The sequence below is a fragment of the Amphiura filiformis genome, chromosome 19, assembly GCF_039555335.1.
Source record: "Amphiura filiformis chromosome 19, Afil_fr2py, whole genome shotgun sequence".
Lineage (NCBI taxonomy): Eukaryota > Metazoa > Echinodermata > Ophiuroidea > Amphilepidida > Amphiuridae > Amphiura > Amphiura filiformis.
Window position 1 is genome coordinate 27,708,325 of NC_092646.1, and position 20,469 is coordinate 27,728,793.

Consider the following 20,469-nt stretch of genomic DNA (forward strand, 5'->3'; position numbering starts at 1 on the left):
AATGACACCTGTGCGTGTATATAATTAATGACACCTGTGCGTGTATATAATTAATGACACCTGTGCGTGTATATAATTAATGACACCTGTGCGTGTATATATTAATAACACCTGTGCGTGTATATAATTATAACACCTGTGCGTGTATATAATTAATGACACCTGTGCGTGTATAATTAATGACACCTGTGCGTGTATATAATTAATGACACCTGTGCGTGTATATAATTAATGACACCTGTGCGTGTATATAATTAATGACACCTGTGCGTGTATATAATTAATGACACCTGTGCGTGTATATAATTAATGACACCTGTGCGTGTATATAATTAATGACACCTGTGCGTGTATATAATTAATGACACCTGTGCGTGTATATAATTAATGACACCTGTGCGTGTATATAATTAATAACACCTGTGCGTGTATAATTAATGACACCTGTGCGTGTATATAATTAATGACACCTGTGCGTGTATATAATTAATGACACCTGTGCGTGTATATAATTAATGACACCTGTGCGTGTATATAATTAATGACACCTGTGCGTGTATATAATTAATGACACTCTTTCCGTACACGACGCTCTTAACAACACCTGTGCGTGTATATAATTAATGACACCTGTGCGTGTATATAATTAATGACACCTGTGCGTGTATATAATTAATGACACCTGTGCGTGTATATAATTAATGACACCTGTGCGTGTATATAATTAATAACACCTGTGCGTGTATATAATTAATGACACCTGTGCGTGTATATAATTAATGACACCTGTGCGTGTATATAATTAATGACACCTGTGCGTGTATATAATTAATAACACCTGTGCGTGTATATAATTAATGACACCTGTGCGTGTATATAATTAATGACACCTGTGCGTGTATACCTGTGCGTGTATAATTAATGACACCTGTGCGTGTATATAATTAATGACACCTGTGCGTGTATATAATTAATGACACCTGTGTGTATATAATTAATGACACCTGTGCGTGTATATAATTAATAACACCTGTGCGTGTATATAATTAATGACACCTGTGCGTGTATATAATTAATGACACCTGTGCGTGTATATAATTAATGACACCTGTGCGTGTATATAATTAATGACACCTGTGCGTGTATATAATTAATGACACCTGTGCGTGTATATAATTAATGACACCTGTGCGTGTATATAATTAATGACACCTGTGCGTGTATATAATTAATGACACCTGTGCGTGTATATAATTAATGACACCTGTGTATATAATTAATGACACCTGTGCGTGTATATAATTAATGACACCTGTGCGTGTATATAATTAATGACACCTGTGCGTGTATATAATTAATGACACCTGTGCGTGTATATAATTAATGACACCTGTGCGTGTATATAATTAATGACACCTGTGCGTGTATATAATTAATGACACCTGTGCGTGTATATAATTAATGACACCTGTGTGTGTATATAATTAATGACACCTGTGCGTATATATATATAATAACACCTGTGCGTGTATATAATTAATGACACCTGTGCGTGTATATAATTAATGACACCTGTGCGTGTATATAATTAATGACACCTGTGCGTGTATATATTTAATGACACCTGTGTGTGTATATAATTAATGACACCTGTGCGTGTATATAATTAATAACACCTGTGCGTGTATATAATTAATGACACCTGTGCGTGTATATAATTAATGACACCTGTGCGTGTATATAATTAATGACACCTGTGCGTGTATATAATTAATAACACCTGTGCGTGTATATAATTAATGACACCTGTGCGTGTATATAATTAATGACACCTGTGTGTGTATATAATTAATGACACCTGTGCGTGTATATAATTAATGACACCTGTGTGTGTATATAATTAATAACACCTGTACGTGTATATAATTAATAACACCTGTGCGTGTATATAATTAATGACACCTGTGTGTGTATATAATTAATGACACCTGTGCGTGTATATAATTAATGACACCTGTGCGTGTATATAATTAATGACACCTGTGCGTGTATATAATTAATAACACCTGTGCGTGTATAATTAATGACACCTGTGCGTGTATATAATTAATGACACCTGTGCGTGTATATAATTAATGACACCTGTGCGTGTATATAATTAATGACACCTGTGCGTGTATATAATTAATAACACCTGTGTGTGTATATAATTAATGACACCTGTGCGTGTATATAATTAATGACACCTGTGCGTGTATATAATTAATGACACCTGTGCGTGTATATAATTAATGACACCTGTGCGTGTATATAATTAATGACACCTGTGCTGTGTGTATATAATTAATAACACCTGTGCGTGTATATAATTAATAACACCTGTGCGTGTATATAATTAATGACACCTGTGCGTGTATATATTAATTACACCTGTGCGTGTATATAATTAATAACACCTGTGCGTGTATATAATTAATAACACCTGTGCGTGTATATAATTAATAACACCTGTGCGTGTATATAATTAATAACACCTGTGCGTGTATATATTTAATGACACCTGTGCGTGTATATAAATAATGACACCTGTGCGTGTATATAATTAATGACACCTGTGCGTGTATATAATTAATGACACCTGTGCGTGTATATAATTAATGACACCTGTGCGTGTATATAATTAATGACACCTGTGTGCGTGTATATAATTAATGACACCTGTGTGTGTATATAATTAATGACACCTGTGTGTATATAATTAATGACACCTGTGCGTGTATATAATTAATGACACCTGTGCGTGTATATAATTAATAACACCTGTGCGTGTATATAATTAATGACACCTGTGCGTGTATATAATTAATAACACCTGTGCGTGTATATAATTAATAACACCTGTGCGTGTATATAATTAATAACACCTGTGCGTGTATATAATTAATGACACCTGTGCGTGTATATAATTAATGACACCTGTGCGTGTATATAATTAATGACACCTGTGCGTGTATATAATAATACACCTGTGCGTGTATATAATTGACACCTGTGCGTGTATATAATTAATGACACCTGTGTGTGTATATAATTAATGACACCTGTGCGTGTATATAATTAATGACACCTGTGCGTGTATATAATTAATAACACCTGTGCGTGTATATATTAATGACACCTGTGCGTGTATATAATTAATGACACCTGTGCGTGTATATAATTAATGACACCTGTGCGTGTATATAATTAATGACACCTGTGCGTGTATATAATTAATAACACCTGTGCGTGTGTGTATATAATATATAATTAATGACACCTGTGCGTGTATATAATTAATGACACCTGTGCGTGTATATAATTAATGACACCTGTGCGTGTATATAATTAATGACACCTGTGCGTGTATATAATTAATGACACCTGTGCGTGTATATAATTAATGACACCTGTGCTGTGCTGTGTGTATATAATTAATGACACCTGTGCGTGTAATTAATACCTGTGCGTGTATATAATTAATGACACCTGTGCGTGTATATAATTAATGACACCTGTGCGTGTATATAATTAATAACACCTGTGCGTGTATATAATTAATGACACCTGTGCGTGTATATAATTAATGACACCTGTGCGTGTATATAATTAATGACACCTGTGCGTGTATATAATTAATGACACCTGTGCGTGTATATAATTAATGACACCTGTGCGTGTATATAATTAATAACACCTGTGCGTGTATATAATTAATGACACCTGTGCGTGTATATAATTAATGACACCTGTGCGTGTATATAATATAATTAATGACACCTGTGCGTGTATATAATTAATGACACCTGTGCGTGTATATAATTAATGACACCTGTGCGTGTATATAATTACACCTGTGCGTGTATATAATTAATGACACCTGTGCGTGTATATAATTAATGACACCTGTGTGTGTATATAATTAATGACACCTGTGCGTGTATATAATTAATGACACCTGTGCGTGTATATAATTAATGACACCTGTGCGTGTATATAATTAATAACACCTGTGCGTGTATATAATTAATGACACCTGTGCGTGTATATAATTAATGACACCTGTGCACCTGTGCGTGTATATAATTAATGACACCTGTGCGTGTATATAATTAATGACACCTGTGCGTGTATATAATTAATGACACCTGTGCGTGTATATAATTAATGACACCTGTGCGTGTATATAATTAATGACACCTGTGCGTGTATATAATTAATGACACCTGTGCGTGTATATAATTAATGACACCTGTGCGTGTATATAATTAATGACACCTGTGCGTGTATATAATTAATAACACCTGTGTGTGTATATAATTAATGACACCTGTGCGTGTATATAATTAATGACACCTGTGCGTGTATATAATTAATAACACCTGTGTGTGTATATAATTAATGACACCTGTGCGTGTATATAATTAATGACACCTGTGCGTGTATATAATTAATAACACCTGTGCGTGTATATATTTAATGACACCTGTGTGTGTATATAATTAATGACACCTGTGCGTGTATATAATTAATGACACCTGTGCGTGTATATAATTAATGACACCTGTGCGTGTATATAATTAATGACACCTGTGCGTCTATATAAATAATGACACCTGTGCGTGTATATAATTAATGACACCTGTGTGTGTATATAATTAATAACACCTGTGTGTGTATATAATTAATGACACCTGTGTGTGTATATAATTAATGACACCTGTGCGTGTATATAATTAATGACACCTGTGCGTGTATATAATTAATGACACCTGTGCGTGTATATAATTAATGACACCTGTGCGTGTATATAATTAATGACACCTGTGTGTGTATATAATTAATGACACCTGTGCGTGTATATAATTAATGACACCTGTGCGTGTATATAATTAATAACACCTGTGCGTGTATAATTAATGACACCTGTGCGTGTATATAATTAATGACACCTGTGCGTGTATATATTTAATGACACCTGTGTGTGTATATAATTAATGACACCTGTGTATATAATTAATGACACCTGTGCGTGTATATAATACACCTGTGACACCTGTGCGTGTATATAATTAATGACACCTGTGCGTGTATATAATTAATAACACCTGTGCGTGTATATAATTAATGACACCTGTGCGTGTATATAATTAATGACACCTGTGCGTGTATATAATAATACCTGTGCGTGACACCTGTGCGTGTATATAATTAATAACACCTGTGCGTGTATATAATTAATGACACCTGTGCGTGTATTATGACACCTGTGCGTGTATATAATTAATGACACCTGTGCGTGTATATAATTAATGACACCTGTGCGTGTATATAATTAATGACACCTGTGTGTGTATATAATTAATGACACCTGTGCGTGCATATAATTAATAACACCTGTGCGTGTATATAATTAATGACACCTGTGCGTGTATATAATTAATGACACCTGTGCGTGTATATATTTAATGACACCTGTGTGTGTATATAATTAATGACACCTGTGCGTGTATATAATTAATGACACCTGTGCGTGCATATAATTAATAACACCTGTGCGTGTATATAATTAATGACACCTGTGCGTGTATATAATTAATGACACCTGTGCGTGTATATATTTAATGACACCTGTGCGTGTATATAATTAATGACACCTGTGCGTGTATATAATTAATGACACCTGTGCGTGTATATAATTAATGACACCTGTGTGTGTATATAATTAATGACACCTGTGCGTGTATATAATTAATGACACCTGTGCGTGTATATAATTAATGACACCTGTGCGTGTATATAATTAATAACACCTGTGCGTGTATATAATTAATGACACCTGTGCGTGTATATAATTAATGACACCTGTGCGTGTATATAATTAATGACACCTGTGCGTGTATATAATTAATGACACCTGTGCGTGTATATAATTAATAACACCTGTGTGTGTATATAATTAATGACACCTGTGCGTGTATATAATTAATGACACCTGTGCGTGTATATAATTAATAACACCTGTGCGTGTATATAATTAATGACACCTGTGCGTGTATATAATTAATGACACCTGTGCGTGTATATAATTAATAACACCTGTGCGTGTATATAATTAATAACACCTGTGCGTGTATATAATTAATGACACCTGTGCGTGTATATAATTAATAACAGTATATAATTAATAACACCTGTGCGTATATAATTAATAACACCTGTGCGTGTATATAATTAATAACACCTGTGCGTGTATATAATTAATAACACCTGTGCGTGTATATATTTAATGACACCTGTGCGTGTATATAAATAATGACACCTGTGCGTGTATATAATTAATGACACCTGTGCGTGTATATAATTAATGACACCTGTGCGTGTATATAATTAATGACACCTGTGCGTGTATATAATTAATGACACCTGTGTGTGTATATAATTAATGACACCTGTGTGTGTATATAATTAATGACACCTGTGCGTGTATATAATTAATGACACCTGTGCGTGTATGTAATTAATGACACCTGTGCGTGTATATAATTAATAACACCTGTGCGTGTATATAATTAATGACACCTGTGCGTGTATATGATTAATAACACCTGTGCGTGTATATAATTAATAACACCTGTGCGTGTATATAATTAATAACACCTGTGCGTGTATATATTTAATGACACCTGTGCGTGTATATAATTAATGACACCTGTGCGTGTATATAATTAATGACACCTGTGCGTGTATATAATTAATGACACCTGTGTGTGTATATAATTAATGACACCTGTGCGTGTATATAATTAATGACACCTGTGCGTGTATATAATTAATGACACCTGTGCGTGTATATAATTAATAACACCTGTGCGTGTATATAATTAATGACACCTGTGCGTGTATATAATTAATGACACCTGTGCGTGTATATAATTAATGACACCTGTGCGTGTATATAATTAATGACACCTGTGCGTGTATATAATTAATAACACCTGTGTGTGTATATAATTAATGACACCTGTGCGTGTATATAATTAATGACACCTGTGCGTGTATATAATTAATGACACCTGTGCGTGTATATAATTAATGACACCTGTGCGTGTATATAATTAATGACACCTGTGCGTGTATATAATTAATGACACCTGTGTGTGTATATAATTAATGACACCTGTGCGTGTATATAATTAATGACACCTGTGCGTGTATATAATTAATGACACCTGTGCGTGTATATAATTAATGACACCTGTGCGTGTATATAATTAATGACACCTGTGTGTGTATATAATTAATGACACCTGTGCGTGTATATAATTAATGACACCTGTGCGTGTATATAATTAATAACATCTGTGCGTATATAATTAATGACACCTGTGCGTGTATATAATTAATGACACCTGTGCGTGTATATAATTAATGACACCTGTGCGTGTATATAATTAATGACACCTGTGTGTATATAATTAATGACACCTGTGCGTGTATATAATTAATAACACCTGTGCGTGTATATAATTAATGACACCTGTGCGTGTATATAATTAATGACACCTGTGCGTGTATATAATTAATGACACCTGTGCGTGTATATAATTAATGACACCTGTGCGTGTATATAATTAATGACACCTGTGCGTGTATATAATTAATGACACCTGTGCGTGTATATAATTAATGACACCTGTGCGTGTATATAATTAATGACACCTGTGTGTGTATATAATTAATGACACCTGTGCGTGTATATAATTAATGACACCTGTGCGTGTATATAATTAATGACACCTGTGCGTGTATATAATTAATAACACCTGTGCGTGTATATAATTAATAACACCTGTGCGTGTATATAATTAATGACACCTGTGCGTGTATATAATTAATGACACCTGTGCGTGTATATAATTAATGACAACTGTGCGTGTATATAATTAATAACACCTGTGTGTGTATATAATTAATGACACCTGTGCGTGTATATAATTAATGACACCTGTGCGTGTATATAATTAATGACACCTGTGCGTGTATATAATTAATGACACCTGTGCGTGTATATAATTAATGACACCTGTGCGTGTATATAATTAATGACACCTGTGCGTGTATATAATTAATAACACCTGTGTGTGTATATAATTAATGACACCTGTGCGTGTATATATTTAATGACACCTGTGCGTGTATATAATTAATAACACCTGTGTGTGTATATAATTAATGACACCTGTGCGTGTATATAATTAATGACACCTGTGCGTGTATATAATTAATAACACCTGTGCGTGTATATATTTAATGACACCTGTGTGTGTATATAATTAATGACACCTGTGCGTGTATATAATTAATGACACCTGTGCGTGTATATAATTAATGACACCTGTGCGTGTATATAATTAATGACACCTGTGCGTCTATATAATTAATGACACCTGTGCGTGTATATAATTAATGACACCTGTGTGTGTATATAATTAATAACACCTGTGTGTGTATATAATTAATGACACCTGTGTGTGTATATAATTAATGACACCTGGGTGTGTATATAATTAATGACACCTGTGCGTGTATATAATTAATGACACCTGTGCGTGTATATAATTAATGACACCTGTGCGTGTATATAATTAATGACACCTGTGCGTGTATATAATTAATGACACCTGTGCGTGTATATAATTAATAACACCTGTGCGTGTATATAATTAATGACACCTGTGCGTGTATATAATTAATGACACCTGTGCGTGTATATAATTAATGACACCTGTGCGTGTATATAATTAATGACACCTGTGTGTGTATATAATTAATGACACCTGTGCGTGTATATAATTAATGACACCTGTGCGTGTATATAATTAATGACACCTGTGCGTGTATGTAATTAATGACACCTGTGCGTGTATATAATTAATGACACCTGTGCGTGTATGTAATTAATGACACATGTGCGTGTATATAATTAATGACACCTGTGCGTGTATATAATTAATGACACCTGTGCGTGTATATAATTAATGACACCTGTGCGTGTATATAATTAATGACACCTGTGTGTGTATATAATTAATGACACCTGTGCGTGTATATAATTAATGACACCTGTGCGTGTATATAATTAATGACACCTGTGCGTGTATATAATTAATGACACCTGTGCGTGTATATAATTAATGACACCTGTGCGTGTATATAATTAATGACACCTGTGCGTGTATATATTTAATGACACCTGTGTGTGTATATAATTAATGACACCTGTGCGTGTATATATTTAATGACACCTGTGCGTGTATATAATTAATGACACCTGTGCGTGTATATAATTAATAACACCTGTGTGTGTATATAATTAATGACACCTGTGCGTGTATATATTTAATGACACCTGTGTGTGTATATAATTAATGACACCTGTGTGTGTATATAATTAATGACACCTGTGCGTGTATATAATTAATGACACCTGTGCGTGTATATAATTAATGACACCTGTGCATTCCATGCACAATCTTATTAGCTGGTGTTTGGGAAATGGATAGCAACGTTTGTACAGTATGAGCCCAGCAAACACAAAAACGTTTTTAAAACGTTTTAAATAAGGTATATTTTGGCTTTTGGTTTAGGTAAAAACGTTTTAATAACATTAAAATGTCGGGTTATATAAAGGTCATGATAACGTTATAAAACGTTTTGTATGAAAACACACTACAACAATATTTTTAAATGTTTTCAAAAAATGTTATTGTAAACTATTTTTGCAAACATTTTGCCAAATATTGTGTCAATACTTAAATAACATTATGTTAAAATGTTTGAACACAGCAAACACAGAAATGTTCTTAAATTTTTTTTTCAAAACCTTTAAATAACATTTAAATGTCGGGTTATATAAAGGTCATGAAAACATTTTTAAAACGTTATTGAAAATATTTTGGGCAAACATTTTTCGCAAAATATTTTTTCAACCCCAAAATAACATTCTGTTTAGAATGTTTTGTATCAAGTTTTCAAGAATGTTTTTGGAATGTTATTAAAACGTTTTATACCCTTTATATAACCCGACATTTAAACGTTTTCTGTAGAACATTTTTGCTTGCTGAGCAGTAGATTATCAAAAAATGTTTTTTAAGGTTATGAAGACGTTTTATACTCTTAATATACCCTTTATATAACCCGACATTTAAACGTTTTCTGACAACCTTTTATAACCTTTTGCGAATGATGTCGAAAACGTTTTGTGTTTGCTGGGAGAGCACTTCAGGAAAATTATTAAAATTTGGTTTTTATTTGTAATAAACCCTTTTACCCTTTTAAGACATGATTAAATTAATCACAACTCGGACCTCATTTTGGGTGTACGCACTCACCAGGGCTATATAAAGGAACACATAAATTGATTAAATTCATCAGGAAACTTTTCGTGAGTTCTATATATGACGGCAAAGTCGGCAATTTTACACAAAGGCGGTTCTCGAACCATTAGTCTCGCTTGCTTCTGGAACATTCTGAGCTTTCAAGTTGATATCAAGTGAAAGTTGAGTTCATGTGATTAATAAACAAAGATATGTTCTATGCCTGTGCCCTCTAAGCGTACTTGAATTCAGATGACGCCGGTACAGCGTTCAGACCTGGCGCTATCGCTAGCGCTATCTGTGCTATTTGTGAGTTCGCTCACGCAAAACTGACTTAGCGTCGATCGCCAAAGGCAACATGCCCACATTCCGCGGTATGTGGTGCCCTTCACACCACCACCATGATAAAAAAAAAGATACCATTCATATTGTTGTTAACTGCTAATCTGGTTGGAATTCCAAAATCTTCCTAGTGTGTGACTTTCAAATAGATTAGCCCATTATAAACACATAATAATATACACCAGGCACAAAAAGAAACTCGTCAGTTATATTCATCCTTGCTGTTCAATAACTTGATAATTTTGGATTATTCTGAAATATACATTTTGTTAATTGGACTTTTCATTCTCATTTGACATCCTGTTCGTGAACATTGAGCAAGAATTGACCAAGATATGCGCCTCCAAACTCTCAAACCCCAAAATGAAAAGTTGCAATTTTAACGATTCAATTGTGCCTGTTACACTGTGTGCTTTATTGATTGACCCGTGGTGCTTGTGTGCAATACAGCGATGCGTTCCCATTGAAAATCGTTGAAAATGCAACTTTTGATTTTGGGGTTTGAGGCTTTGGAGGCGCATATCTTGGTCAATTCTTGTTCGTTTTTCACGAACAGGGAGTCAAATGAGAAAGCAAAGTCCAATTAACAAAATGTATATTTTAGAATAATCCAAAATTATCAAGTTATTGAATAGCAAGGATGAATATAACTGACGAGTTTCTTTTTGTGCCTGGTGTATATGGTCATTGCATAGTTTCTTACTGATATCGTTCAGGTGCAAACACAAAACACAAATTTTGTTTTCTGTATTTTTTTTCAGGGTGTACCGATACCACCAGGGAACTTGCTCCATTATCCTGGTCGTGAAGAACTCCTTGCCGGCATACAAAGCGAAGAAGTGAGTTTCATGTTGTATGTATCTTGGTAGACTACGGAAATCAGTCTTCAATGAAAGTCAATCATTTATATAGAACTATTTATCAGTTGGCCATTTGATGATGACTACAGGCTGTATCAAAATGATTGGTACCCATCAGTTTTGTTATCTAATGAAACGCCTGTTTCTCCCAAATTCTACAAAGGTGGATGTTTACCTGCATTTTGATGAGGGCAGCCTTGTCCATATAGTCACTAGATATTGATGGGTAGAATTGCCTACCAATAATTTAATACACCCTGTATTTGATGACTGAATTTGAATTTCAGACAATCATTACAAGAAACTGATGTTATCATTTGAGTCTTTTCATAACGACTTTCTTACCTTGGGATTTAATTGCAAGAGGAAGTCTCGCCATGACAACGCTCTAGTCCGAAGGTTCCCTAGTCCGAAGGCTCCTTAGTCCGAAGGTTTCTAGTCCGAACACGTAGTTTACCGAAGGAGCGTTAAGATTTCAATGAAATTCACTGATGAGGACATCCTCAATATTTTTCGAAATTCTGTTTTTACATGACTGTTATATACTTTAGTAAACTAACATACCCTGCAAAAATCAAGACTTTAGGTGCTGTAGTTTTGTCGAAATTCGATATTTTTTAATATTTTATTATTACGATTGATTAGTCGAACACGAACACGATGTGCATAACACAGTACATGGCGTGCGGGCAGTCGTGACATATCAAAAGAGCCGACACGACTCACGTTCGAATGAGTGGCTCGCATAATTTGGCGACATGTACTGGTATTAAACAGCGATTTTCTTTGTATTGCCTCGTCTGTTTGGGTCCAAATTAAAAAGGACATATCTGACAGTAAAATTTAACATTTTATTCCAAAACAAACATATCTGTTACAAATGGGTAGTTCTCCGATTTCATCGTTTTCAACTACAGGTAGATGCCGGATTCGATGCACTTCTGAATTGGTTGAATGTCGATATGGTGGACGTCATTCCGGATTTTAGAGCTGAATGCGCTGTTGCTGGCCGGGCCTTAATGATGCGTGAAGACAGTACGTTGTGGCAATGGTGGAACCCAGCTTTTGCTAAGCTACGAGCCTCTGCCGATTACAAAATTATTTGCAGAGATTTGCTGGAGCAACACGGTAGGTCTAAACCCGAAGATGTGGTGAATACGTTTAATTTTTGAGACTTTGCGATTTCCAAACACCGTAATTTTCGGTGTGAAAATGCTGTTTATAGTGGGACACAGTTACCGCGAGCTATAAACGTTGTGGCAATGGTGGAACCCAGCTTTTGCTAAGCTACGAGCCTCTGCCGATTATAAAATTATTTGCAGAGATTTGCTGGAGCAACACGGTAGGTCTAAACCCGAAGATGTGGTGAATACGTTTAATTTTTGAGACTTTGCGATTTCCAAACACCGTAATTTTCGGTGTGAAAATGCTGTTTATAGTGGGACACAGTTACCGCGAGCTATAAACAGCCCATTCAACAATATGATCATGGCGGTGAACATGTAGCTTCTGTTTTGATAACTCTTGGGGTGATAATCGTTCCGAATGTCCTGCGCGCATCCTAAGCATCATGAAGAAGCTCCTACTTCCGGTAATACCGGGCCGCAAACAATTTATACTGGTGTGTTTATAGTGCAAATATCTCGTGACAATATCCATCGTTTGAGAAGGATATCGATGTACCGTACATACATATACTGCTAGTGTTTATAGTGGGATAATTTCTGACCGGATAGAAATTATACCGCAATGTACCCCACATCTGCTCCCACTATAAACACGCTCAGTGAGGTGTGAAAATTTGGCTTCATTCATACGTGCGGTTATATCTGTCCATCTGTCCATTGAAAGAAGAATGAGATCGGCTGAATAAAGAAAGATTGTGGTTTATATTTTTGATACAAACGCACTTGTTTACATTTTGAGAGCGTGCAGAGCGTAAATACGGAAGTGGGGTTCTGATTGACTGAATCAATCGTCTGACAATCATAGCAACAGACCGATAATCTGATTTGTGCGTCAAATCGTTGTTCGGCGCAGATCGGCGCCCTTAAAGGTGAACACAAAGCTCCGCGTATGTCGCTCATTAACAGGGCGCTCGCGTCAATCTGAGCAAGGGACTGCCGTTCTTCTTTGAAACCCAGTGTAACTGCCTACAAGTAAAGAAAAGGTCATTAAAATAAAACACATGTAGGTAATTTCTCTACCTAAGTAGAGACATTACAAATCCATGAACCCAGGTCCCGGGGGGGGGTACTCAAGTTTGGTTTTGGTAGGGACGTGCCGCTGATAATTTGGAAGTGGACTCATAAATATACCAATATTTCAAGAAATTAGGACCCATTGATATACCAAAAGTCACAATTTTCGGCCAAATTTAACCCACATTGTCTTAGTTTTTACAAATTTTCCCCAAATTTTGGGGAAATTTTGGCTAGATTAAGGAAAAATTGGGCTATTTTCCGAAAAAAATTGAGAAAATTTTGAAAAAAGGACCCATTCATATACCAAAATAGGCTTTGAAAAAGGGGCCAATGATATACCAAAAAGCCGAAAATGCTACCCATATTTGCGGCACGTCCCCGTATGGGCCCAGGTTGCGACGGTCTGTGAGATCCCATGACCTAGCAGTGGAAATCCCAAGATCAAACCATGTCAGCCATGAAAGATTATTTCTACGATCTACAGTCCAATTATAGAATTCTCTTCCTGCCCAAATTACAGCCACTATATAGATCAAGGGTCAGTTTCAGCAGGGAGGTTAATCGCTTTCTGGATGCTTCTTCGTCAGCAGCTTCAAAATTATATTTTTTGTCTCTGCTGTTAATGGCCAGTAAAAAACAAAGGTGCCAAAATCTGAATTTTGATGATATTGAATGAGTACAATGGTAAGAATATTTTCATGGGGTGAAATATGGACTGGAGTCTGTTTCATTCAACTCGGCTTTAATGGTATAGTTCATATTTCACCGAATAATATTCTTTCCATTGAATAAAAACATTCAATATTTGTTTTATATAAACTCGTACAAAAATTCTTAACTTTATAAATCACCAGGAAAACAAAATAATTTACAGAAAAAAATTAACAAACTGTATTTGTTTCAGAAGAGACACCCACACCTATACGCCCACGTCTGTCAACGTTGCCAGTGCAATGGAAAATGGATTATTGCACTGTTGCAATTTCTATAAATAGCAATCTTAACCAATCATATAATAAGAATCTTTGAATGAGTTATTATAAAAGATATGGGTTATTTCTGGAGTTATAAAAGGTAATTGTGAACACCATCTTTTGTGGCTAAAACGCTAATAATTACATTCCATCCTCATTTTTTTCTGTCTGCAGGCCATTTGCCTGGACCCAGCCCAGAAGACATCTGCTTTGATTATAAATGAATTGATGGACAGTACGAATTTTATAGAATGTAAAATCAACATCGAGGGTTGAGAGCCAGAAAGCATCAACTTACAATCACATGCTCCCACGAAATGAGCATAAAGTCGCCAGGACACTACATGTATAAAAGATACAGTCCAATAATCATGACAAAATTCAATTGAAAACAAAAGACATTGTTGAGGAATATTGATTTTTGAAGTCCAAAGCAAGGAGCCAACTTTACGCTCATTTTGTGAGAGCTGGTCATAGTTAGTTAAAGCTTTCTGATTCTGAGCCCTCGATATAGTACTGATAAGTGGAAATTAATGATTAGAGTAGATTCGGGTACATTACGTTTTGTTACCTGGAGAGATTTGATCATGTCTCACCTCCTTTTTCAAACAAATCGACGGTAATAACTCTTGTAGCGAGGGATCAACATTTAACCACAAAGTGCAACAAGCAAAACTCACATCCTGGGAACTAAATACCACACAAGGTCATTTTTATGTAACTCATTGACCCATGTGTGCCATATACTGCCTCTAGCTATAATGACAGCATGTTGATCTGGTCAACTCATTGACAGATACCAACCTCAGGAGGGAATTCATTTTTTGATCAATTCTCTTCATAATGATAACTAAGACAACTTATATGAAACAAATAAAAACAAAAGATGTTTTTCAAAGAAGCATTGTGCTTGTTGATATAAACTGTCGCTGTTTTGGCATACTGTCGTGCCGTTTTGAGAAAATCTCATTTAAAGTTTTTCCAATTTTTGAAGACCCACTGGAGAGCACCAAAGTAAAATATGTTTATTATTATCAAAGGATATAGTCAATAATATTTGTCTTTGTTCTCAACATAATAAAAACTTGTTATTCATTCACTAATTAGAAGTAATTAATCTGCAAACTCATACGGCAGTATGCCAAAATATGCACAGTTTGACAACATATGTAAAAATATATGATACGCCATGTGATACGACAGTATGCCAAAACAATAGGAAACTGCAAATACACGATGGACTATGGCGACGTATCATGATACGACTATGATACGACTGTATGCCAAAACACAGAATGAAGATTTAGGGGGGTGTTACATAAAAACTATGTCGTATCATACTAATTAGTGCCATATCTCATTAACTAATTACATTTAGGTCTCAAAACTTTGTGAATATATAGAGTTTCATTAATAGATTTTGAAAGTTTATATAACTCATTTTGTCAAAACAGCGACGAAACTATAGCAACGGGTCAATTAGCGAGAGGCATATTAAATAAAACTAAATACATTAGAATTCAGAATCCCTGTCAGACTTATTCCACAATAGATCCACTGCTTTTCACGATATGGATGTAATTATGCCTTATTTTGACTTCTAAAATGACAATGGTTTGATAAATTTTGTCACTGCGGCTCAAACTAAGTAATACTGATGAAATGCTGCTTAACATGAAACTAGTATCTCGATTGTTTTCCTACAAAGTCCACCATTTTGATAGGACGTTGGGAAATTTCACTCCCAGTAACAATAAAATTAGTTCGTGTAAGTTGATTGATACAGGACGCACGTAGTATTATTTTAAAGTAGTAAAATAAACAAAATGGAACGTAAACATCATAAAAAGTGTGTTTGATTGTTGTTTAATTCATTGATACAATCAGGCATTAGTTCGATTCCATGTTCAAAATAAGATATATTAAAGCTAAAAAGCTAACTGATCTTCTTATGACATTACGCGGTCTCGTTGATCTTTGTTTTAAATGGAATTAATCATACTCGTAAGTGATTTCCGAAAGGCTTTTTTGGCATGTTTTTCAATGGGAAGCGTAATGTTGGTGTGCCCCCCTCCCCCACGGCAAAAAGGTGCCAATTACAAGAAAAATCTATAACAAGGGCTCTCACATGGCAGGCACCAACTTTTCGATTTGTCGCCCAATTTGGCGACAGATCAAAAAAGACATCAGAGAACAAGCTTACATGCACCTGAAACTTACTAGTCAGGTTCTCATTGAAGTACAGCTCGGCGGTTTGGGACACTACGCTGTAGATCAAATTTATCAGCTGCAAACAGTGCAGAGGAGCTCCATATGTTTTGGTAAAGGTTACTACAATCGCAGAACAAGTATAACAGAAATGTTAAAGAGCTCAAAATGGAACAAACTTCAGCAGAGGAGGGAAATCACAAGTCTTTCAACCATCCAGTAGTTTAGTTTACCCTCCAGTAAGCTTACTAGGGTTACCTGTTCATCCCCATCTGCACATTCCTACGCCAGGTCACCCCTTCAAATAGGGGTGGGGCCACTTGTCGGGGTGGGGTGGAGCGAAGTACCACTATTACCATGGATAGTTGACACCATGGGTACACATTACTTTTTTTCCACCAGAATACCCCTTTAAACTTTTGACTAAGACATTGACACTAACTCTAATAAAAATACGTTAAACTGTGACAATATTGGAATTTTAACAGTTCCTGAAATAGTGGGTAATGGTGAATCCAACGGACGAGGACACAAAACACATCAAGGATCAATAAATGATACAAGAGGATACCTTGAATATGAACAACAGAAAAGAAAACGAGCAAGGTACACCAACTTGATGTGGGGAAACATGTAAAATACAGACTAGACAATATGCAGGGGGGGCAAAACCAGCAAATGTAGGTATAGGAATTAGGCAAAGTTCGATAGCCAAAAATTACCAGTTCCAAGGCTAAACAAAAGTGCTAAACCTGCAAAAACAACAAGGATCAATGATGTAAATCACTGTACACACTCGGTAAACCAAACAACCAATGTAGGTACCAAAACAGGCAAAGTTCGATGGCCAAAAATTGCCAATTTCAGAGCCCACAGAAGTGTCAGCAAAACAGTACAAAATAACCTGGAGCAGACAAACAAAACCAAACAGACAAAAAACAACCGACGTTTCGAGCAGATAAACTGCTCTTCTTCAGGGACAGACAACAAAATATAAAAGCAAACAACGAAAACTACATGCTGTAATTTAAAAACAAATTCAAGTCAAAAACTGAAATATAACTCACTTCAAATAGAACTCAGTAGCAAACAAGATAAGCTCAGAGCAAAATAAGCATGTCTTACTTCAATGAAGCACAGTTTACTACAGTGAGAAACTGGAAAGCATTATGTAAATAAGCAAGACCACAGGACAAAAGGGTATTGTCCTAATTGACAGGAAGTAGATGTCAAGAGGGGTCGTAGTCAATAGAAGAGGAACAGAATGAATAGAGGGAGATTAGTGGGCCAATGTCACTCAAATTTGAAAGAGAAGAGTCATGCATATTACAAAATAATTATTTTAAATACATATGTTAAAAAAGAGACAAAAAAATCAAGCAAAAATAGCTGAATAAAACACAAGTAAAGGAGAGTCAAAAATATTAAAGTGCAGTATGCATACAGAAAGAGTGGGTGGGGAGTAGAGAAATAGATAAAGTAACAATGCAAATGGTCCATGCATGACCAAAATTAACTACAGTGCATATAGATAGGCCTGCAGTCAAGTGGTAAGGCCAAAAAATCACTAAAACCAAAGCACAGTAAAATACTGTTACAAATTAGCATGAAATATGCTAAAATAGGTAGTGATACAAGGTCTACTGAAAGATGGAAAAGCATAGGCAAACAAGGAGGCCTACAATGAGAGAAGCCAAATGTGAATTAAAATATCAAGCATGTACAATACATGTAGATCCAGTAGTAAATGAAAAAGTAATTAGAAAAGATATGCATGGTGCAATAAATATTATAGGCCTGCATAATACATGTGTTAAGAAAAGTGAAAAGCCAAAAATTGCTGAATCAAAACACAAGTTGAGGAAGGTCGCATATGTGACCGTCCACGGCGAATGAGCCGTAAATTCCTCCCCGGTCAATTTTGTTTTATTTCGTGTTTAAAAATTAACATCATAAACTTAAAAATGGTATATCATTTGACTTCAAACGATATCCTGAAGCGGAGTTATGGTTAGTTAAACTTTGCTCCTTCAACAAAATTATAGCTTTTTTGGTTTCTATGTGTGTCTCTTTTTCCACATTGCTGGCAATAAATATCAAACAGTCATAATTGGCGGTCATTTCAAATCATCCCCAAGCCATGCATACCTATACAAATAACCCACCACTTGAAAAGGATTTAGCAAAAGCAAACAAAGACCAGAGCTATTAAAAGTTCTATAGCCATCTAAGGTAGAAGCTTATTATCCACTTCAATAATAGGATTATTGATTGGTGTGGTGACTATCCAAATAAGACATATGTCGCGCCAGCTTAAGTAACCGATGAATACGACCTTCGTACACATTTTACACCATAACTCAGAATACAATTTAGGGAATTTACGGCTCGTTTGTGCTGCCGGGTCACATATTATACAAATATTAACTGTCTATGAGTGTGATGGTCGAAATATAATCACGAGGTGAAAGATGGATTGTTCCATTCCACGAGCCGGAACGGCGAGTGGAATGGAACAATACATCTTTCACCGAGTGATTATATTTCGACCATTACACGAATTTAAGACAGTTAATATTTGTTTTATATCACTCATGCATAAATTCTATTACTAAAATACTATTTAAGGTAGGAAATACATTTTTTCATCAACATAACACCATGCTTTGCCGTGATATACTTCACATTTTGGGGTCTACCCCATAACTAAATCGGCGAGTCCAAGAGTCAGCGCACGGCTTAGCGCCGGCGCACTACGGCAGAGCACTATGATAGTAAAGACTATCACACGGAGAGGGTGATGGTAAAAATGGCAAATGGTAATCAACCAATGAACTGTCTAGAATTTATGTATGAGTGATATAAAATAAAATGGCAGTATATGCATGCAGAAAAAAACAAGGGGGTAGGTAGAAAGTAGAAAAACAGATAAAGTAAATGCATATAAGCTCATATGGACCGTGCATGATAAAACTAATTCTCAGTGCATGTATAGACCTTTAGATGAATGTGGAAAGCCAATGAATCACTAAAACCAAAGAACAGTGAAATACCGTAACAACTTGACATGAAATATGCCAAAATAGGTAGTTATAGGCCTAATAAGGATACACTGGCATGTTAATCTTTAACATTTAAGCCAAGTGGTTGGGTTGTCTTAAGTTTAGAGATCCAGTCTTTCTCAAGTTTCTTTCGCATGAACGTGTCAGTCTTTGGGGGTTTGTCAATACCCATGACATATATGTGACTAGCAGAATGTCCTGGGAGGTTGAAATGTTTGGCTACTGGTGTATTTCTGTTAAGGCGAGCATCTGCACAATGCTCACTCAGTCTGGTTGACAGGCTACGACCAGTCTCTCCCACATACTGAACTTGGCAATTAGCACAAGTGATAGATCACATTCTCACTCTGACAACTGATGTGTTTGTGGATGACATGACTTTCACCCGTGGAAGAACTAGT

The 20,469-nt window shown here is 35.4% G+C and overlaps 1 protein-coding gene across 2 annotated transcripts in view; it reads left to right on the top strand.

Moving 5' to 3' along the window:
• The window catches only part of LOC140141130 (uncharacterized), a 44,818-nt gene that overhangs the window by 15,876 nt on the left and 8,473 nt on the right, over positions 1-20,469 (top strand). The window contains exons 6-8 of one of the 2 annotated variants that reach the window (XM_072162918.1): positions 11,522-11,599; positions 12,538-12,748; positions 14,973-16,750. The exons of the other annotated variant lie outside the window; for it this stretch is intronic. Of the exons in view, the coding sequence (XP_072019019.1) occupies positions 11,522-11,599; positions 12,538-12,748; positions 14,973-15,022 (339 nt within the window). The 3' untranslated portion in view covers positions 15,023-16,750. Of the gene's footprint in view, positions 1-11,521; positions 11,600-12,537; positions 12,749-14,972; positions 16,751-20,469 lie in introns of those variants that run through there. 2 annotated transcript variants of the gene reach the window in all.